Raw genomic sequence first — 23,095 nt, 5'->3', positions numbered from 1 at the left:
ATTGACCCTGCAGCTGTATTTATTTTGCTGCCAAGCCATGGCAAGGTCTCCACAAGAGCTGACAAGAACAAGTAGCAGTCCACTGCCTGGCAAGCAGGGAAGGGCCCTTTTCTGGAGATTTGCTTTGAAAGCACATTCCTGCCTGAACGTTTATGCAACATGGTCAAAGACTGCCATCAGAAAACCAGTCAGGCCTGCTACAAGTTCATTCCTGGACACAAAGCAGTGTCACACCTAATGACATACGAAATAATGTCACACCTACTAATTAGGAATGACAGAAGAAAAGCTATATGTAGTTCTAGATGTAATCAGATGCCTAGAAATGCAACTATATTGTCATATAGAAAAGCAACCCTCAGAAAAGAGCAGAAATAGCCACGCAAACATCAATCCAGCTAATTATCAGCATCCTTAGCCTTCCTCCTCCTCTTTTTTCTTTTTTCCTGATTTCTATCCAGACCCTGTGAAAAGACTATTCCCATCATGCTTCTTGTCACTGAGAAGAGAGCAGAAAAGAGAGGACTTCCACAGAAGCTATCCCATGTGTTCTCATGCAGGCAGCATGGAGCCTTGCAGAAAACACAAGAGGAACTCACGCTGCTTGGACTTGTGAATCAAAGTGCCACAAAACATTAACATCCATTATGGGTGTCAGGGAAAAACATATGCCAGGCAATGAAAACTATAAATAGAAAATGGCCCTTGCACCAAGTGAATTAGTCAATCATTAATCTGTTCTGCATGCTTTTGAGTGAGAAACTAAGGCACAACACCTATGTCCAGGCTGAGAGGGGATTGCCTTTCACTTAGACAATGCCTGAACCCCTTCACTTAGAGAATGCCTGAACCACAGACCCCTGGGATAGAAAAGTTCCAAGTCAGCAAAGGATGCTTCTACATCTTTTCTCTGATACTCTGCCCCAATCGCTGGCTATTGGGGCAGGACACAGAGCTACAGGACTTGGATTTTTGCTCCAATCCACACCAGTCACCTTTAAGTTCAGAGAACACATTAAGAAGATGTGTATCAACACTGAAATTGCTAGTTTTTGCCTAATGAAAATGTTAATTTAGCCTATATCAAGCAATACAAAATTCACGTCTTATAAAGTAAAAGCCAAATGCATGCTTTACCTTAAATGTTTCGGGTCTTCCTGAAGAACACATCAGAACTACAATATTTGGAGCACCAGCTCACATTAGAAAAATTTCAAGAACCAGCTGGAGATGAGACAGCTCAGGGGGATATTGCCAATGTGTATAAACACCTTAAGGAGGGTGCAAAGGGGACAGAGCCAGGCACTTTTCAGTGGTGCCCAGTGGCAGAACAAGAGGCACTGGGCACCAAGTGGAATACAGGAAGGTCCCTCTGAACAGCAGGAAACATTTTTTCTTACTGTGTTTGCCTGAGAACTGACACAGGTTGCCCAAGGAGGCTGCAGAATATCCATCCCTGGAGATTTTCAGAAGCCATCTGGACATGATCCTGGGCAACAGGCCCTAGGTGATTCTGCTTGAGCAGGGCAAGTTTGGTGCAGATGACCTCCAGAGGTACCTTTCAATCTTAGCCATCCTGTGATTTTCATTTCAAATGTAAACCTGTGCAGCCAAGATTAGTCAACACAGAAAGATGGGATGGAGCCGATGCCAAATACCTGGCATTTCTGTCACCTCATGTGAATCAGTCTCTCTGGCTTCTTTAAAAAATCCTGTCAAAACTATTTTCTCCCGCTTCTCCAGCAAAAGCAGCTTTCCTGCACTTCCTGAAGAAAATGAGCAATGCACCTATTAATTACATAAAGCAGAGACAAATATTGCCTGAGCAAAGGAGCTGAGCAGAGTTTCTTCCAGAGAAGAGTTGCCTGAGCAGAAAGGGAAGCTGCTATTCTTTCTGATATGTAGATGAATGACAAAACTGAGACTCCTATCTCATTCAATTTATTCATTATAAGCATAAAGACTTTCTGAGGGATTTCATTCTTTTTATGTAAAGGAGGCAGGATTTGACTTCAGGGTGAAAGCCTCTCTTTACCTGCTGTAAGAAACAGAGGATTGAAAAATAGGAAGATTCACATGTGAAACCTACTTAAAGAGGATAAGATCTTAATACAGGAGAGAAATTAAAACCAGAGAATGCCACAAAAAGATCAAGTTAATTGGATCCTTGACTCTCCGACGAATGCTTATACCTAAATATACACTCAAAATATAATTTGCATTTTATTAGCAAGGCTTAGAGAAACTTCACAAAATAATTTCATTCTTTTTCTAACTACTGCAAAGTAATTATGACATTATCATCTGCTCTTCTTGCAGGGATACAGCCATGAGAGAACTAGGCTACAACAAATCAGGAAACTTAAGGGTATAAAGTAATTTTGAAGATGAGCTGAGTGTCCAGAAGAGTGCCACTATTAATATCAATACTCCAGGAATGCATCTTATGAACCAAGAACAGCAGCCACAGGGGGCTTCTGACACAAATATTTGCATACACAAGTATTTGCATACCTCTGTTGAAGTCTGCTGATGATTCAAAAGGAAACTTAGCCAAGGTAGCAGTGAAAAGGCCACAGATTTCGATAACTTGGACTGCAAAATCTCTCTCCTCAATTTCTTCTCTGGTCTGAAATTCAGTAAGTTGTTCAGAAAAAACACACACCAATGGCCCTTCTCCAGACTTTGCAAAGATACAGTCCAAAGCCATTGTCTCTTGGAGACTGAACTTCTGAACAAATTACAAAGCATCTCTAATAACTTGAACTGTCTAATATTTATGATGGTGGGTAATATCACCAGAAGGGATTTTTTTTTTTTTTTACAAATTTCCTATTTACCAGAGAACTTCATAATGGAGGGCAGAAATATGGGGCACTTTGTAAAATACTTTGTAAAATAAAAATACTTCAGTCCATTTGCAAGCCGGGAATATAAATTCAGGCTACTTGATGTATTTACTTTTTACCTGCCACCTAGCGCTCTCCTTGACATGTTTTTAAGTCTGTTATTATACTGAATAAATAAACCAAGTCACAAAATTGAATACACACATCTGAAGCAAGCTTAGAGATTTCACTTATTTTTCCAGACAAAACAAGCACCAGTGAAATTTGGAAAGTGCATTTCAGTCCACAGCTTTCTCAAATGGAAATATTTCAAAGCTTTCTTGTAAGAGAAAAAGAATAATGCTCCCATGAGAATTACTTGCCAGGGGCAAACTCCATCTTCACAGTGTTCTAGCATCACCAGGACCCAGCCAAATTATTAGCTTTCCTATATAAAATCCCTAAAGAGATTCAGACAAGAAAGGTAGAAAAATCACTGCCAGGCTTGCATAACGGGAACTGCTTTTGATGGCAAACCAGCCCAATAAGGCTAACAAAGAGTCAAACATAATCACACATCCCACCAAAACTTGAACCTGATGACTTAGAAGAGAGACTGCTTGCAATGTCAAATCAAACACAAGAAATAATGATATCCACAAACTCATACAAACAAGTCAGATGGCTAGAAACAAGTCAGTTCATCAAAACTTAGGATTTTTGGAAGAACATTCAGAAGATGGTAGAGGAAAACTGCCTTTGTCTGCTGTGACTAACTTGGATTTACCAGGTGCATGAAGACAATTCCATATTGAAACTATAATTCAAGGCAGAGACCTCCCTTTGCTTTGAACCCAGCACAGAAGAGATGTTTTGGCAGGATGAAGAAATGCTAAAAAGAAAAAAAATCATGTAGCAAAACGATTAAAAATTGCTGTAATTTATGGCTCAAATAAAACTTACAAACTTATCAGTAGAACCAGAACTCTCCACATTATTATTAACAAATGATACATTTGATTCATACATTCCAAGGTTTTTAGCCTTTATTTTTCTGCCTTATCTTTAATTCTAACAAACATTTTCTTCCAAATCATATGTGCAAGATCCACTACATAAAGTGCATCATATTTCCTGCTGATTTTGCAGCCTGTAATAGCATGATATCAAGTTTTGTACAATTATTTTTCTAACAATGTGCAGCTACTTTGCTAACTAACCAGATGAGAATGTAACATCAGCTTCATCCCCATCTCACGCGCACTTTTAACACACCATGTCAACTAAGAAGTTGATCACAGTTGCTGCGTCAGACACTACCTCATTTCTTGATGCACAAAGTAACTTTTCTGGCACATACTGACAACTTCAGAAAAAGATTCCAGAACATTTTTAAGAGCACAGAACAAAGATGCAGTACAAGAACTGATTATAAGGCAAAGTTCTCTACTGATTGAAGATCAGAGCATTTGATACTGCAACTCTGAAAGGCTGCACAATTGTATATATTAAATAAACACTTGAGCCGAGGCACAGGTGATCTCTTTGGACACTTCTTTTGGGCACAACTGTAGGAGTCTACAATTGCACACTAAGCAGCAGAGACTTTGATATACACTTGCTCTCAAAAGCAAGTAAGAAACAAATGAAAAAGAAAGAACCATCAGTGGCTTCTTGTTCACTCCTACCTATCACAAATACTACAAATACTGTTCCATCCTCCCAGCATCTCCCTCAAGTTCCAGTGCAGACAACCCTGAAGACTTCAAGAAATTCCCTTCCCAGAAATTGCCAATTTATCAGGGAAAACATAAATAGACAATTAATCTGATGGACATATTCAGGAGGGAAAGTCAACTAACAATGACAACACCAAACTTCCTGTAAAAGGAAGGGGAAAGGGAAAACTCCTTCTAAACGCATCCAAGAATAACAGCCATAGAAACCATGTAAAAAAAATCAATACAGTGCAGCCAGTGAGCTGGGAGCTGAAGACCAGCTCTATACAAAGGTGAGCCATTAAATCATTGACTGGAACTACTTTTGGTAAAATCTCATAATTTAATTACAAATCCTATCCTAGTTCAATTTTTCTTCAAAAAACTAATCAGAGTAATTGAGTTATCTCTTTCAGGGTCTTGAAATGTATACTATCCCTCCCAGCTAACTACATTTGTAATAGAGTTTAGAACTCCACTAAAAGTAATTCTTCTGCTAAAGCTCAAAATTAAATAAAGATGTTTCAACATAATGTACATTACAGAACTGGAAACTTCCATTACTAATCAAGACTAACTTATAGTTTGCTTATCAGGAAAATATCAGATGCCTCCACACCTGTATTACAGTATCACACATCTGTATAGACATGGGATATATCCATATCTTGGCCAGGAATGCAAACACCTAGGTTTTGAGTTACTGTGCAACAACTCCTGTTCCTCATCCCTCATTCTCTAATAAACAGTGTTGTCAATAAAGTTTGGCTTCTACAAACCAAAGACCCTATTGTTACTCAGAATTATCTGGAAGCAATACTAAAGCCATGACAAAGTAAATTGTGTTTCATCGTTTTTTTCCCCTCCTCTGGCTGTGAGAACACACAGATCAATACTCTTCAGTATGAGAATTCTGCAGCGAAATTTTCATTTGTTACAAACAGCAACAAAAGGGCCCCAAGCATGCCCTGTCACTTTCAGTTTAGAAGGAAACGCACTAATAAACTCTTCCCCATGGGTCATCTTTGACAACGGGCAATACTATGCCAGCTCTTATTAAAGGCAATTCATATCAGTGGCCCAAAAATTTCCTCTAAAATTATCATCTTTTGTATCCATGTAGCAGGATGTCAGCTTTAAAGTGCCACTGAGATATAGGACCTGTCATTATGGTTAATTTTCAGCACAGTTTTAACACCAGGGTAGCTGATCCCTTAGGGTATGGGTATGCTTTTTTGGCTAACAAGATTTATTTAGCGGTTATCCAGACAAACAAGAAAATATATTACTGTATATTGCTTTTCAAATACATCAGCAAGCAATAAATCCAACTATAAAACACATATCTTTGTTCCCTACCATGATGTCAAATAGATGAAAATGGTTTTGGAAGGTTTATCTTTTAGGGCATTTTTTAATAATTTTTATTTATATATTTGTATATATGTGTGTGTATATGTATATTTTAAAAAGAAAATGGTTACGATTCTTGGACTTTCAATAAAAAGCATACAAGAAGTAATGTTAAAATAAAAAACCCCTATAGCTATATATATATATATAGAGCTAAATATCAAATTTATGGTTTGAGCCATAAATATGGTGTTATCTGTAAAATTACCTAAGTTTTTCAGCAGGACATTATGATGCATGTTAAAAGATGGTACTATGAAATTTTATATTCTTCTTGTTTTTTTGGTTTGTTTGTTTTTGTTGTTTTTTTTCCTTTTTTTGAGACAAATTGTATTCTTAACACCATTTTATTGTGGTTTTATACTAGAAAAAAAATAGAAAACTTAATTTGCTGGATAAATACATTGATTTGCCTGGCCTTTCTAACAACAAAAGTCTTTTTTTGTGCCTCAACAGGACTTATTTTAATTTATTAGGATGAAGACCATCTTTCAGTTTCCTAGACAAAAGGTACATCTAACAGAATAAAAAGAAGCTCTTAACATGTTGCCTAAATCTTTGTATAGTCAGCAAGGCTCATTTTTATTGATGTTTTATAGCAGCCATAAAACTGGTTGACCTCAATCAACCAGTCTCCCAGGGAAAATACCTCTGCCAGCAAATACCAGACAAAAAATAGGTCAGGGCATTTCCTACACAGCTTTAATTTCTACAAGCTGAGGACAAACTTGCTTGCCCTGTCCCTATTCCAGATGCAGTGTCTGACTACAAGGTGCCAAACTGAGTGAACATCCCACTGCTTCACCAATGAGCCAAGCAAGAGCCCACCATGTGTTGGACCCCTGCACCCACCTGGCCAAAACAGCCCTTCCACCAGGCAGCAGGTCCACAAACATATTTTGTACACCTCCTCTATTTTCCCAGTTAAAAAACTGTAAACCTTATCCCAACCAAGAATGAAAAAGGAACTTTTGGAGGTAACATATTTAAGTAAGAAGCGGTTCAATAGCTTGCTCCAGGCCATAGAACACACAATTTTGGAAGTGAAAACTGAACCTCTATGTTCAACCACATCCTTTGCCAGTCAAGATTACATGTTTCCAGAGCAAAAGATGGAAAAAAGAAAAAAATCTCCAATTCGATCACACCACAAACAAGGTATGGTTGCACACCAGGCAGCTCTTTAATTCATTTCAACCAAAAAAAGTATTTTAAGGGGGAAAAGCAAGTTTTCTTTTCTTCCTGTTTACTTCTGTATTGGAAATCATCACAGAACATCTCCACAATGCTCTCAGTAGTCCTTGGGTAGGTGAAAGTTTACAACTCTTTTAATCTACCTGTCTCCCAGGTAACAGACCAATGTATTATTTGCTCAACTACCAGTATGCTCAAGGCAACAGATTTTAAAAGAGAATGGTAACTATGTATAGGTGGAAGCTGATTTGCACCTTAAGTTCAAAAAATAGCATTCCTAGAAAAGCGTGGATGCATGCTCCACACACTGTGGGATCACAGTTTCACACAGGTGCATACCACGGAAAGCAATTTTAAGAAGCTTTGCAAACCAGTCTTTCAACTTATGCGAGTTTCACAGGGCTATCTTTGTGTGATCGTTTCAGATCAAGGCATATGTAGGATAAATAAAAAGTGTAAGCAAAAAGCACTGGTATTAAAAGCATTTAACTGGATAAAATAAAAATAAATAAAACTTTACCTCGAACAATAAGTTGAGCAAAGTTTGAGACTCCAGAGCCTCTCTCTGACTGAGTTACGCAGCGGTATAAATCCTGGTCAGTTTTTGTCACCTCTTGCAACTTAAAGGTAGCTGCAAATCTTCTGTGATTGATATTTTTAGTCTGAGCAACTGGAATATCTTCCCCATTTCTTCTCTGAAAATAAGAGTAACCAAGTCAGAGTTAATTCAAAATATATAAAAGACATTTATCATTATCATCATACAAAAAAGACACAAAAAGCAAAACTTCAACCCAAATGCACTCAGAACATGCTACCATGCATTTCCATGGTAGAAGAGCTCAGTACTGAGGTCCTGTCAAGAAACAAACAGTACTCCATATAATTTCAAAATCAAGTTAGCAGTGAAAAGTACCATGAGGATTTTGCACTGTCACAAAAACAGGACCATGACATGCTCAACTGCAACTGCCTGATAGCTGGAATCATCCTAGGACAGCCCAGCAGTAGCAGTTGTACTCCTAAGAAAATTCATTGAACTTTAAGGAGATTTATAACACATACACTGGGTGTATTGTAAGATATATTTAAACAAACCTGGCATTGAGGGATTTCAAAGGTCTGCAACAGCTCTTTTTAAACCAACCACCAATGTTTCCTTTTTAATGCTACCTTTTATCTGTCCAAGTTCAATACCTTCTAAAATTTTAGCTTTGTTATACTAAGCACCACCTATCTATCTAAAGCTAGCTGAAATAAAAAGTGGAGGGCAGGAAGGCACTAAAAGAGGAATAACACAGATCTAATTTAAAGGAAGAAGCTTAGAGAGTTCTTAAAAAAAGCATAGCTACCACAAATCACTGAAAAATTTAATCTGTCTGGAGCTGCGGGGCCAGGTGACAGGTCAATAAGACAATTTGAGCTCTTCTGGGATCATTTTTCCTTATTACCATTCACATTAAATGCTCAATTTTGATTTCACTTGAAAAACGGACCCTCCACCAAAAGTCAGCATTAAAAAACACCCAGAAACATGCACAAAGAGAAAAAACAATGTCACTGCTCTCTCCCATGGATCAACTGTATGTTATTTCCTGTCCAGGATACAGTTTCTGAGCACTCAGCATCACTCAGTCCCAGAAAGATGGCAGCATTTGCTTGTAACCACTCATTCTGCTCAACACATAGCAAAGCATGACCTCTGTGAACATTTTTAACTCCAATCAACCCCTTGAATGAGAAACTTCATTGAGATTTTAAACTCCAAGCTTTCTAACACCAAAAGCACTACTGCTGAGCCACAGAATTTAATAACCTGAAAACCTGTGGCAAAACACAAAGGGCAGAAAAACGAGGTGATTTAATGCTGCATGTCTATATCAGGCAGCCTCGTCACAGGCAGGAGTACTTCATAACATTTACACCTACCCTTTGTTGTCCTAGCATGGGCTAGTCACTTTAAACTGTTTTGTGGTAGATTAACCAGTGGTCCATTACCATTGAAACAAGCATTCAGTCTAACTATTAACAAGTTTAAACAGATTAATTCTATTTATACCAAGCAGGCAGACTTCAGTCACCCACATTCCAGTACAAAGACTATGCCATTATCTTTGCCAGTTGCAGGTTTATTGGTGGGATTTTCTCACTGCAGGAAGACACCATCCAGTTTCCCTCACCCAGCCACCCTCTCTGCCATTTCCTCAGGTGTGAGCTCTGTCTGCAGGGCTGGGCCAGAAAGAGCCACAAGATACCAAGAGCAAAAACAGATTTCCAGAACAAAAAGGCACCCAGGACACTTCCAAAAGGTACTCTTATTGCTCCTCCCTAGAACTGTCATCATCTCATAACGGCCACAAACCTGGTTATCACAGGGGTAGTCTCTGAGAAGGTATTCCCACGGCAAAAGCAATGGATGTTTGGCTTTAGGACACCTGGACCAACAATGGTGCCACCAAGACACCGTGTGACAGGCACAGGCTCCATCCTCAGCTCTGGGTATCTGACTCCAATTTAGAAAAATTAAGGAAGTTTTCTGATGCCTGCAAACACTCCTACACATGAAAAGCCTTATTGAACTTCAGGAATCAATGAAATTATTAAATTTCAATATCAAGCAAATGAGTGATGATGCTAAAGGCTTTATTTCAGTGATGGTTAAACAACATTAAAATTATTTTGTGGAAGGTGCACCTTCCCCTCCAGGCTTCTTTGATAGAAAATACTAAATTTGAAAGAAGGCTTTTCAAGACTTGAACTCCCCACCCTCCTCTCCACCTCAGCCCTGCCCCCATTCCCCAGTGCCAATCAAAGATTGGAACTGTCAGAAATTTTATTTGTTTTTAATTTATTTATTATAAATATATAAATATAAACCCTGTATCTAGTGCCCTGAAATAACCAAAATAAGGAAACCTCATGGTACTTTCTTCCTCTCAGGTTTGTCCTGTGCCCTGATGGCCTTGCCACATCATAGCCACCCAGCAGAAGGAAGTCAAACTCCCCACTAAACACAAACTTGCCATGTGATTGTCAAAAATACCAAGCAGCCAATAATAAACCAAAGGTGTATCTTTAAACCTTATATGATAGCAGACTTGACAAGCAAACCATGTAATGCAGTCATTTTTGTTCTTCTATGAAGGGAAAATACATATTAGGGAGTTCTCTAAAATGAAGGACTCAGTTTCAGTAAGTCCAGCTCTTTAAATTGGAATGCCAAACGCTTAGTCTGCAGCAGAGAAGCACATCCAAGCTACACTATATAAAATAATTTACACTCTGAAGATCAGAACTTGCTTACTTAAGCTCATCTGCATGTTTCAAATTGAGAAACAAAGTGAATTTGGCTTCTACTTAAAATGAAATATTAATTCACTTCCAGTGAAATTAATTAAAATAAAATTTGACAAGCTTTACAGTTCTAGAACAACACCTCAGACTTTCTTTATTTATATCAGTGATTTCCTGCCATATTATCTTACAAGGCTTGGAGCAGTTACTCTAATTTCTCTGTATTAGAATTTGTTTCTTGGGAAACAACCGCACAACTACATTTTCCAAGTCCTTCTTCATGTATAGATTATCCATTAGAATATTTCTCCATCATTAAAATGATGAAAAGTTCAAACAGAAGAGAGTGCTCATCTAAAAATGAATGTTAAAGAAAAAGCCCTGCATTCACTTCAGTGAATATTCCTTACACTGGTAACCCATTAGCCAGTCAGAGTTCAGATGCACTGTCACAATCTCTTAATTAAATTCTTCTTTTTAATGTCAGAACATTACCACTGATTTTAAAGGAGAGGAAAGAAAGGCAGCAGTGCTCTCTGCTTATTAAGGGTTCCTGGTACATACTGTTTCAATTTATGTCCTGTTCACACTGAACAGATCTTGAAAATGCTGCTCAATTAAGTTTTAAAAATTCAATTTAAAATTAATGTGGAGTTATACTAATGGGTAATGGCTGTACCCTGTGTGATCCTTGGTTCCTCCAGTCTCTTGCTGTCTGATTTGATAACCCTAAATTGCTCATTTAAGAGAGGTCACCACCAGGCAGTTCTCCTCTTTTGTGAAAATAACTCTGGGCTTCACAAAGAACTACTCTAGTCTCTAAACACTTGATTAAAAGAAATATTAGCCTGTGAGAAAACCTCCTTAATTCTGGCATTCCAGGCATTTAAAATTATAATCTTAAATAAATCACTCTGACTTCAAGGTTATTTTTAATTTGATAGGAACATGATTTCATTAAACTTTTTTCAGGCAATGAAATTAGATCATCTATATTTTAAATAAAGTCAACAGCAAAGCCTACACAGCTTAAAAACAATCTTGAGTAAATTAACAATTAGTCTTAAATATCTCTCTTTTGCCTTATGAAAGAAATCAAGCATTTAGTATATATGAAATGCAATTTTAGTGGATCCTTTAGAACCTGAGTGGAACCAAAAGAATTTAAACTGCAAAGTGTTATTTAATTGGTAGAATTTAAGTGCATATCTTATACAAATTAAAAACTTATCCTTAACTTTTCAGGTTGAAAAGTTGTGAGCTTTGCTTTTTTTGGTTAAACAGCAATGAGACACCTGTCTGCAGTGATGTTCCCTCAAAATTTTCCAGAACCCTTTTTTTCACACCAGTGATTTTTACAAGCCTGGACAGTTCAACCTTACACATCCCCATCCTTTTCTTACTGTAAACACCTTAAAATAAGCCCACTCTGCTGCTAATAATTACAGTCAACTCTGGTTGCCTTCTAGGGCTCCCGGCTGGATGCCAGGATGCCTCCGGAGATCAGAAGATGTCAACGCTTTGGCTGCAGTGACACCCGTGTTACCTTGGCATCAGCGACCTATCAGCTGCCCTGCACTTGCCCCCTCCTCACCTTCCCTCCTGTGCTCACTTACAAAAGCCAACCTGGAATATGAAAAATCTTCCTGAGAACTCTCTCCCTCCCCATATATTATCATCACCAAATGGATCAGCTTGTGATCGGATTCACTGCACGGCCACGGGCAGCAGAGGAGAGGGCAAGTTATGTGTGGTAAGCAGGGCACAAGTCCACAGTTTGTCTGAGCAATCCAGTCCCCAAAGCTGCAATCAGAACTTCACCAGCAGCACAAGGGCTGGAAAGACAACCCCATCAGCCCAGGGCATTAAACCTCTGCTGCCTTCAGCAAAGGGGCATTTGTAAACAACATGTTCCAAAACATTCCTGGGATTACTCGTTATGTAAAGGGAGAAATGTCTCTTTTTGATGGAGGAAAAAAAGGAAGAGGGTTGACTGTGGATGGTTTGAATGTCAGCAATAATGCACAATCTCTGCCAGATCATGTTTTCAAAAAAATTAAAAAAAAAAAAAAAAAAAAAAGATAAATAAAAGACACAAATAACTAAAATGTTTACATTTTATTTTATATGCACCTGTCTGCCACTTTTCCACAGACATACATGTTCTTTTAGAGCATTTAAGATACAATTTCCAAATGGAGAAAAATCTGAAACCATTTCATTATTATTATTATAATTATTATTATATTTTCTTCTTTCATACAAATGTCTCAATATATTCTTGGCATTTTGAAATTTATTAACATACTAGGAACATAATAGAGTGTGACATATATTTATTGTGGGAAATTATTAAAAAAATTATTTTTTCCCCCCACAAAGGTTTTAATTACTGAACAAAGTGGGATTATTTTTCCAATTTTATTTGTAAGTACAAAATTTAGCCTAAGAATTTTTTTTCAAGATGATCATGAATTAGAAATATAGTAATTATGTAAGTAATATGCCTAATTATAAATATGTACGTAATAATAAAATAATAATTATGTAATTATGTAAGTAGTAATGTAAGTAATAAAAAATAATAATTATGTAATTATGTAAGTAATATGCCTAAACAGTCCTATCTTCTAGGAATAAAAGAAAGTTAACTAATAATTTTTTTTGATTGATTATTAAGGGGAAGCATTAATTTTTTTTTTTAGTAGGAAATTAGTAGGACTTGCTTTAACTTTCTGGTCTCCTACATGCATAGCAAACCAGAATAAGATTCTACTTCCCAATGAACTGTGTATTCATTTATTAGCAAGAAAAGCTGCACAACTTTTCCCATGCAAACATACACTGAAGATCATGAACAAATGTGACAAGCTGAGCTTTATCCTGCATGCTGCATTGCAGTACAGAAAAATCCACGATTACTTAAAATGTCTTGGTATCATGCACTGCTGTTACTCAAACTTGTCCCCTTTGAAGTAGCTCAAATTTCTATTACATTGCACTGACCCTCCTACTGAAGAAATCAAGGGCTCTGATGGAATAATATAATTGAGAGCCATCTGGCCCTTTAGAGGTAGCACTTATAATTTATTTTATTATAATAAGAGCCACCCTAGGCAAACTAGCAAAATTCATAGTACCGTGTCCCTGACCATGCCACCACACAAACAAAAGCCACACTCACTTTCTCTGAGCATTTTAAAGCCTCTTAGTTTGAGCCTAATTGAACTCATGTTGAACATTAAAAAAAAAAAGTATATATATATTTTTTTTTAAATGGAGCTTCTCAGAAAGCCTTGGCTCTGGATTGCAGTGTTCTTGATTTAAAAAAATAACAACAAGCAACCAAAAACGCACAACTCACAAAAGTATGGATTCCTGACACAGTGATTTAAGGTCTATGTCACCTTGAGCAGTGCACAGTGAGCTACAGTATTTATCCTACAGCACAAAATAAAAAAAAAAAACTGCTTAGTTAGAATACAATGAAGGAAAAATTTTGCAGAAGAGCCCACCACTGAGGGCTGAAACACCACAAGATAGCTCCTCAAAAATTTGTCAGCACACCATTTTACCCTTTTCTAAAAGCATCCAAGCCTACCAGCTGCTCTTATTCTTCTGTAATTCATTAAGTCCTGCAGCTATTTGAGAAAACTAGCGCCTGGGGTATTAGGCTACCTACCACATCACACCACTGAGGAGAAGACAACCTGGATGCAGGTGATAACAGACAAGAATCCCAGGACAGAATGGCCAAGGAATTTGTAACAACGTCTTTTTATATACATCACCTTTATTTCAGGTGTCTCATTTACTAGGGTGCTTCAGCCACTGGCTGACTGAGGAGCAACTACCAGGACTACACAAAAGGACCAAACCTCCATGGGAGCTGTTCTACCTGTAAAGTACAAAATGGCAGGAGGGGAAAGAGCCACCACCGAGGCCACAATCAGCAGCACAGCTCCCAGCACCAGATGCTCCAGCCACCACAGGACCCCGGGGAAGACCTACAGGGAGGGCAGCTCCAAAGGCTGCTGTATAAACTAAATGACTGGTAGCTATGCAGACCAGAGGACTTAGCTAACTGGGGCAGAATTAAATTAAGACCAGGAGGATTACACTATTTCATGTTGTTGAAACCTAGGATGACCGGGCATCTAGGGGAAACTGCCATATTTATCCATGGAGCTGATAAATTGAGGCAGGAGAGAGGGAGAATGGTTCATTCAGGGTTAAAAGACATAGATAGGGTCAAAGGTGAATAGAAGGGGAAAAAAACAGAGGAAAAAAAACTTTTGTGAAAAAAGTTATGAATACTTTAAATTTTCATTTATTAAATTTTCAACCCTTTTTCATTTAAAGGGTTGAATATTCTGTACAACCATGTCTGAGTCAGGAGTGTGCAATACAGAATAAACTACAAGTCAAGTAATTTACAAGGAGCCTAATAGATCACTTCAAGGCAGCTTTTCATACACCTTTGCAAAAAAGGTTTGGGAAACCAAAATGTCTATCACACACCATAAACATGATGAGGTGAAAGTGAAGGTAGAATAGACAAGTCATTGCAAAAATGTCCTCTATGCCTCCCTACACTGTGTCTTCCTTTCAAAAACATATTTTCTGTAAGTAAAAGCAACCAATATGAAACAAATGAGGAAAGTGAAGTTTCTGTGCAAGCCTCAAGCACAGGAAAAAAAAATTCTATCCTGCTCAGCCACTGTCAGTAATCAAGATAAAGGTAAGATGATGTAGACTTGAGTAGGATTTTACTGGCTGAGGAAAGAAGGTTTGGCACAAACAGCCCAGTTTGCTGTGCAGATTAGTACTTGCTTTAGGCAGATGATGCTGATAATCCAAAAAAGTCTTCTGTCTCCCCAGAGGCTCACCCACTGCCACCCAGGGAGAAGAGCAAAACCAGAGCCATAGGCCCTCTCTCTTCCTGCAGCCTCCACACAGCACCATAGCTCTCACTCCTCCTTAGGGCAGCAGGCCTGACTGACTTATTTCAGTTCAAAACCAAAAAGCATCAAACTTGACAGTTGACCAAAACCAAAAAGGGGATCAAAACTCTCCATCACAGTTCCACGGCTGAAACCCTGCGGATGCTAGCAAGGCATATTCTCTGAACTCTCTCTAGCCAGCACTGAACAAAAAGGCAAAATAACAAAGCTTTTCTAACACTCAGAGTATACTCAGCCCTCCTTAGCTTTCAGGGATCATAAAATTTGTGCAAACCAACAAAAAACACTCTTCCAATGTAATGAACACAGTGAATAGGCAAGTGCACTGTAACAGCAAATGTTTTATCATCAAACTAAAGAAAGGGTATCTTAACCAGTTAATTAACTGTATCAAAATGCAATGGTATCTCAAAAGGCAAAGTTACATTAGAAAACTCACAGAAAGCAACATGCAAACAGTGTAAAACAAAGTTAAATTGGACGTGACTCTCCTATTAAAAATGCATTTTTTCTGAGACCAAAACAAGCCTCCTAGCATTCACTGTTAGGTTAGCTAAATGGTTTACCCCAAAGACCCACAGCCCACACCTCAACCCTCCTGCTGAATACTAATCCAAGTCTTCACCTGGGAACAGCAGGAGGAAAGGACTTCTGTTGCATAACTTGTCTCCTTTGAGGGAAATAGCCCTTCCAAAAAGCAAAACAAAATAGTTAATGTCTTGTCCCTCAACCCTTTGCCAGAGGCACGAATTTTTATACAGCCTTTCTAATCTAAATTCCTGGAATATTATGTTGATCGTGCACAATGCATCATCACAGGATACCATCTGCACGTGCCCAGTCCAAAGACTTGTTAAAGAGCACATATATGCAGTACCTAGCAAGAAAAATGAATGCTAAATATCACATCCTATTCTGTGGCAATCAGCACCAAAACCCAAGATGATGGTGAACAGGGCATTGGGGATTATGGCAGTTTCCTCTACAAAAGGAGTGGGATGCAGCCAGTTGTTTGAGCCCGAACAGACGCTCACTCATCCTCCAGTAACAGTTGGTACCACTGGGAGGTCAGCCCGACTCCATTGTTTTTGCAGCAATTTGCATTTTATTTTCCATAATGCTGTTTAATTTCACTTTTTCAATTATTCCTCTCAGGCAATTGCTTTAATTATCTGTTATTCCACGAGGAAAGACACTTTCCTCTGGCAGAGACACGGGCTGCATCAGACCGTATTAATGCTGACGAGTCTCTCCACGGGCGAGCACGGGGCTGCTGCGCCAGCCTTGGCAGCCCGCGTGGAGGGCAGTTAGCCAGCACCCACAGCTATTGCTGACAGATTGGCCCGCTCGCCACCGCTCAGATGGCAAATCTGCCCAGGATTACAAGGCGCATATTAAACCTTTAAATGCATGCAGCCGGCACCCCTTTGAATTTCAGATTCGCCAAGGCAAATGGTATCACCGCAGAGCGTGGCAAAGCGCATCTGACTGCAAAGCCAGAACAAGCCGCTTTCCCTAATCCAATGCTGTGTTAATGCAAAGCTCAGCAATGATGGATGGACTCATTAGTGCTGCAGTTATCGCCATCTGAACCAGGTGCCAAGACATATGGTTTAACAGATGTTCCAGCAAAAAGCTCTGTATGCTGCGCTGTACGAGTGTCCAGCTGAACTGGACATCGATAAAGACATGAAAATCGCATTGGGCTTCTGGGAGCCACAATGGTTCCCAGCTCAGGAAGCCGTTAAACACAGCCCGATTATGCAAAAAACCCTATTGCTCTGATATCCCAATTAGATTGACAAAACAAATGCTGGACAACACATACACTGCTTTCTGGAGTCTTGGTGTATGCAAATGTTATTTAATCTACCCAGTCAATTCTATTTCTCTACTATCTTAGCAAGGAAATGAAGCTTTCTTCATACAGAAATCATCACATGAAATAAGCAAACAGAAAAATAATATAAGACAGAAAAATAAGGAAATAAGCATCCCACTCTTGAATTACCATGTTTAGAATGCGTGCACTATTCTTTCAAAAATTTAATATACAACACATATCCATTCTGAGCATAGGATTACCATGCAGAAGCAACTTGTTTGCAAGCTTATTTACTGACACAACTCCTGTGGAATGCATGATATTTCACAGGGAAATAAATAGAATAAAACAGGGATCCTTCTTACAGTAATTTAGCAAATCAATGTGCACAAAGCAGCAAGGTGCATCAAATGTTAATAAAAGAAAAATTCCCTATTCTTTAAGCATCTTTTCAAAGAAAGAAAATTCATAGGCTTTTGAAAGAAAGAAAATCTGCAGTAAGTGGGCAAGAACCAGTTAATTATTATATCTATCTATACACACTATATTAATTTCTTTTAGACTACACACACACTTATGGTCACCACCTACAGGAAAGCATTTTTCAGCAAGAAATTCTGCTAATTCCTAAAGCTTAGAAATCAGAGCATACTAAACCATAACAGGTGGAAAACCTAGGTTAACCACCTTTGGTTTAAGAACTCCTGTGACACAACTCATCTGCTTCAGTGCAGGCAGTAAGACCAAACTACAGCTGTCAGCGTGTGATATATTACAGTGGAAATTTTAAGAGAAGTTGGAAAATACTGAAAAAAAGCCCCCCAGCATTACATTCTGAAGGGAATGACAAGTAAAAAAGATACTAAGCACTGTGAATGACTGAATGTACTTCAGAAACAACATCAATGTTGTTTAACATTTAAACAAAAACTAAGGGCTTTGAAAGCCTTTTAGAATTTGCTAATAATTGCAGGTCATAAAGAGACTCCTTCAGCACATAACCACAAAAGGTTTGATAGCCGATCAAGTTGAAAATGTGAAGAACAAAAGAATCTGAGCTGCATTTCTGTCCTGCTCCCACACCTACTATTCACACTGTCACAAAGGTGTGCTTCAGATCATCTTGTTCAACCAGTTAAATCTCTTTATATTTGCAAATATTTATTCTGTATTAATGTAGCCTCAACTTTTGAAAACTTCTGTTATCTTTACTGCTTATCTTTCAATGACAGAGCTTTGACTGTCCCAAACATTGGTCCACTGAGGCTGCAAAATACAGAGGTGGCAGGAAAGGGATATCAAAAGGGATAAGAGACCAGATACAATCCAAAACCAAGCAAACAAGAGCAGAATCTGCAGCCATGGAAGTCAGGAGAAGTTCAATTCAGTGTTAATCTCTATTTGTCTGAAATGTTTACAGACATACATTTATAGAAAATGATGTGTTGATGAAAATACTGTCATTACAGCAGTAAACACACAGGAAACCATGTATTGAAATGCTGTGCCTATTTTTGTCCATTTTTATTTTTAGGCACATAAAGCTATGTGCACTTAATTATATATACACTGGGAAAAACATAAGCATGGAAACGTACTTGCAGATAGAACATCTAGTATGTGATCAGGGCCCAATAACTAAAACAAAATTGAAGTTTACATAGGTCTACAAGGAGACACGCTGCCATAATCCCCATTTTTATATCATGGGGTTACATTCTTTCCCTCTTCTCTGCTTCTAATCAAACATCCCATTTTTTTTCCACCTGCTGGCATTACTTATATGGGTAAGTAAGACATGAATCAAGCTGGGGAAAAAGACACACACGAAAAAACCCAAAAAACAAAAGACCAAGTAAACATATTAAAATAAAACAAAACCACAAAACCAGAAAAAACATGAACAAAGCAACAAAACCCAACAAAAAAATCCACAACCCCCCTCCCCCCAACAAAAAAAATCCAGTTGGAGTCAAAATATTTTTCAGTCAGATCACTTTCCTGAACTGACTTACTGGAGAGCTGCAAAAGCCCCAGATCAGTGCAGAGAGGGATCAAGAGGGTGAAGCTGATCCCGGAGCAGCTCAGACCAATCCCTGCTGAAGTAGCCATGGGAGTGCAGGACTTTGAACACAGAGCAGGGTGGCTGCTATTTTTTACTACATGCTGCTGAATTTACTTTAATTCTTCTCCAAACAGAAGACTGCAAGAGCCAGAGAACACCGGTAGAGCCTTCAACAAAATCTCTGCCTGCACATATTTACTACTTCAATGCAAGCATATGAAATCTTAGATCTCTTCAGACGCAAAAAAAGCCTGATGTCCCAGATTGCTCCTCAAACTTTTCCTTATGAAAGAATGTGTTTTAATAGCAAATTCTTTGCTGGTTTTTTTCCTTCTTTTTTTTCCTCCTCAAGGAAATATTTTTTCTTTTTCAATAAGGACACAACCAAAAGCTATTTTCTCTGAAACTATGTGCTTGGCAAGTGTCTTCTTCCCCACCATCATCCACTTAGTTTTCATTTTTGCACTTTGTCTTTTTTTTTTTTATAATGGCCTTTCTTGTTATGAGAAAAATACATTCTTGGAATGCTTCAGCTAAAGGCTCTCAAAAACAATTACTTAGGCATTTGATTTGATCTGCCAGTTCTTCCTTTCAGGCTATTCGGGCTTTATGAATCTTGAGTTTGGTCAAAGGTTAAAGCCAACCTTTTCCAAGTTACACTCCAGTGTTTCATGAGGCCCAAACATATCCATGCCAGTTTTTAAGGATAAGGAGTAAATTCACTATTACCTATGTACAACAACAGTAACTTTGAGTGCAATCTAAAGAAAATTATCCATATAGGGAAGGTTGCCAATTCACACATATTGGCAAAGTAGGATTGTGAGGTGGAATGATGAGTGAAAAAAAGTCACCCTTAAATTGGTGAAAATTCATGACTGTTTACAAGAGAAAAAGAAAGAGAACAGAAGCTCAAGTATCAAGGTATCTTCAAGAGTATCAGGGCACTTCACAAGCCCAGGCAAGGAGAGTTATAACCTCTAAAGTACTTCATCTATCACACTGTGAGAAATTATCATATCTGTGATCCATATACACACACACACAAAAATAAACTACCCATGAAGCATATGGAGGGACAAAACATATGTTTTCTGAGTTGATCTGGCTGCTAGTTGGGCTTCTCCAGGGAGTGAAAGTTAGAAAGGATAATCTGTCAGAGTTATCTGCCTCTAAGGAGTGAGTGAAAGGGAAGATTTCCAGCTGGCTGTCTCTACTGGGTCTTTCTGACCCACAATCAACTGCAAGTGGCGCTTCACAGGTTTGCTGGAATGCTCCTCATGCTATTGTCTTGCCTTGGATATAGCAAAACCCAGGCCAGTTTCATTTTTTGTGCTTTGTGTGCTCTATTTGGCAAGTCTCTGAAATCAAGCTGCTTTTTCTGAATGAGTGCATTACATGTTTACTCAATTTAAACAAATTACTGCTCAAAGACATGGACTACAAATCATTCCTACTGCTGTGATACCTTTTCACTAAATGCAATGCAGTTACTGCTTGTGTTCCTTTTTAATGTTGCAGCATATTTGTCTGATAATATCATTTGCATGTCAGATTTTTCAATCATCTTTTTAAAAAATCTCTTTAAAATTTCAAGCTTATCACATGCCTATATGCAACAGCTAGTCAAGGTTCATCAGCTCCACTATTAAAACAGAAATCAAGCTGAAATAACTGATGGTAGTTCACTTCAAAATACATTTGATCAAAAATACATATTTTAAAGTTCTGATTATAGATAATTTAAAAGTATGTTTCCCAAAAATTACATAGATTTTAGTTCTGAAAATAAACAGAAATACATATTATAGGAAAATAAAGTTTTAGAGGATATATTTAGAAACCATTCTGAAGGGATGTTGGAGCTTAAGATTTACATTTAAACTAAATAATGCACAGTTGTACATGTACCACTTAAGTGACTTTTAAATCCTTTTTAAGTGGTAAAATTTAATTTTTTTAAGAGCAACTGGAAACTTTGCCATTATGTTACTCAACCAGTGGTCTTAATTGTAAGTACCCCATTGCCATAATACAGAGGAGACTGGGTATTTTGGAGGATGATGGTGTTCATTTCTTTTTTCTCTTCTTTCATAGTAAGAAGGGTTATATTCTGGTTAGAATCATCTCTTAAATTCTGACATACATACTATTCACAATTATAAATGGGTAAAAGTTAAAGTTCCTCCTATTGTAGAGACAGAGTAAAAGGATGTGCAGCAGGCCTTTTAGGCTCTTCCATTAATATACTACTGGTGAAACTGATATGCACACAGAAGTGCAGCCATATCCCTCCAGCCACCTGCTTGGACAGGTAATTTATGTGATTAAAAAGTCCTCAAAATTCATGACAGCTGTGTTACATCTGTGTATTACTAGATCCTAAATGCCAATTATCTGAATTTAATGATAATACATTTTTAAACAGAGGACTTGATTTACAATGAGAGAAAGCACACAATGCCTTTAAGGGCCAACCTCATCCCAGCATCCACACCAGCTCTTATTTTTAATCAAAGCTTTACAACATTGCAAAACTGATTACAAGTTTCTCCGTTGAACAGACATAAAATTCCATTTAAACTGCAGAAAAATAAAAGGCATTGAATTTTAAACATTTCATCTCCAGAAAGCAGCTTGTCCTCCAGCCAAACAGACTTGCATGAGTTAGCCTTACCTGGAGCCATAACTTGTTATTCACTGCATCTCTCCCTGTAGCAATGCACTGAAATGTAGCATTCTGCCCTGCATTGACCTCTACATCCCCCAGCCTCAAAAAATGTGGAGATTTATCTGTAGAGGGGGAAAACAAAAATTACAAATAAAAGTCATTATAAAAAAATAAAGGTGCCAGAAACATTATTATCTCCCTCAACCTCCATGTTTTAACAATCTTTGGCTAAAAATGAAACAGAAGAGAGAATATTATTTGTCTCTTCTGCGTTCGAGGAGTGCTTTCAGCCTTTCCTCTTCTCCCCTGGTGATTCTAACTTTATGTTATACATGTGTTATAATAAAGTCTTTTTAAAATAGAAGCCAAAAGAAGGAGATCAGGTGCCAAAATGTCAGCAGTACTTGACAAGAATTATCTCAAAGACTTTTGACTGTATGAAATTCATCATACTGAGAAAAATCCAATTAGCAGCGTACTGCTCAAGCAAATAGATACTGCTCATGTTATTTGCAATGCAACTCAGAGCTCTTGTTTTGGAAAACAAAATCATTTGTGGCATTGAATATAGTATTTCAGGAGCTGACAAATCCATTTTTCACACTGAGAAAGGCTGTAGGAAATCTCAGTGGCACAACCACCTGAAGGATTTACTAGACCTACAAAAGCCAACAGAAATATTTGAGGAATGGGCACATTACACAGCTCACCCACCCTTTTTTCAAGAACAACTAAAGAAAACAGTAGCTGAACTGTTCTTTCTTTGTGCTTACTAAAGAAACATGACGCACAGGAAAAAACATTAAATTGGAACAAACAGGGTTTAAACATCAGTAACAAAAAGAGCTTGTCTGAATACTGTAACATACAGATAATGTGCTGGGATGACTGTACCCGAGTGCCTTTTGTTTTGGCACTTCAAAACAAAACACAAAGAAGAGAAGGAAAATACATATGAAAGCCAGATATTGAATCCAAGCAGAGCTTTGCTGAGTACAGCCATCAGATAGCTGGGGTGGCTGAAATATTAAAAAGGTAATTCACTCAAATATCGTGTAAGCTTGGTAGCTCCCAAGAGCTACTATTTTAAAAGGTTTGGAGTAGAAGAAAACATGATGTGAAG

The 23,095-nt window shown here is 38.0% G+C and overlaps 1 protein-coding gene across 4 annotated transcripts in view; it reads right to left on the bottom strand.

Moving 5' to 3' along the window:
* Positions 1-23,095, bottom strand: part of PTPRK (protein tyrosine phosphatase receptor type K) — a 304,874-nt gene that overhangs the window by 191,210 nt on the left and 90,569 nt on the right. For all 4 annotated transcript variants that reach the window (XM_030944646.1, XM_030944647.1, XM_030944648.1 and 1 more), the window contains exons 5-6: positions 21,979-22,094; positions 7,674-7,848 (exon numbers count right to left, since the gene is read on the bottom strand). In XM_030944646.1, the coding sequence (XP_030800506.1) occupies positions 7,674-7,848; positions 21,979-22,094 (291 nt within the window). The remainder of the gene's footprint in view (positions 1-7,673; positions 7,849-21,978; positions 22,095-23,095) is intronic.

This window comes from Camarhynchus parvulus, chromosome 3 (genome assembly GCF_901933205.1).
Source record: "Camarhynchus parvulus chromosome 3, STF_HiC, whole genome shotgun sequence".
NCBI lineage: Eukaryota > Metazoa > Chordata > Aves > Passeriformes > Thraupidae > Camarhynchus > Camarhynchus parvulus.
This window is presented reverse-complemented; position numbering and strand designations above follow the sequence as displayed.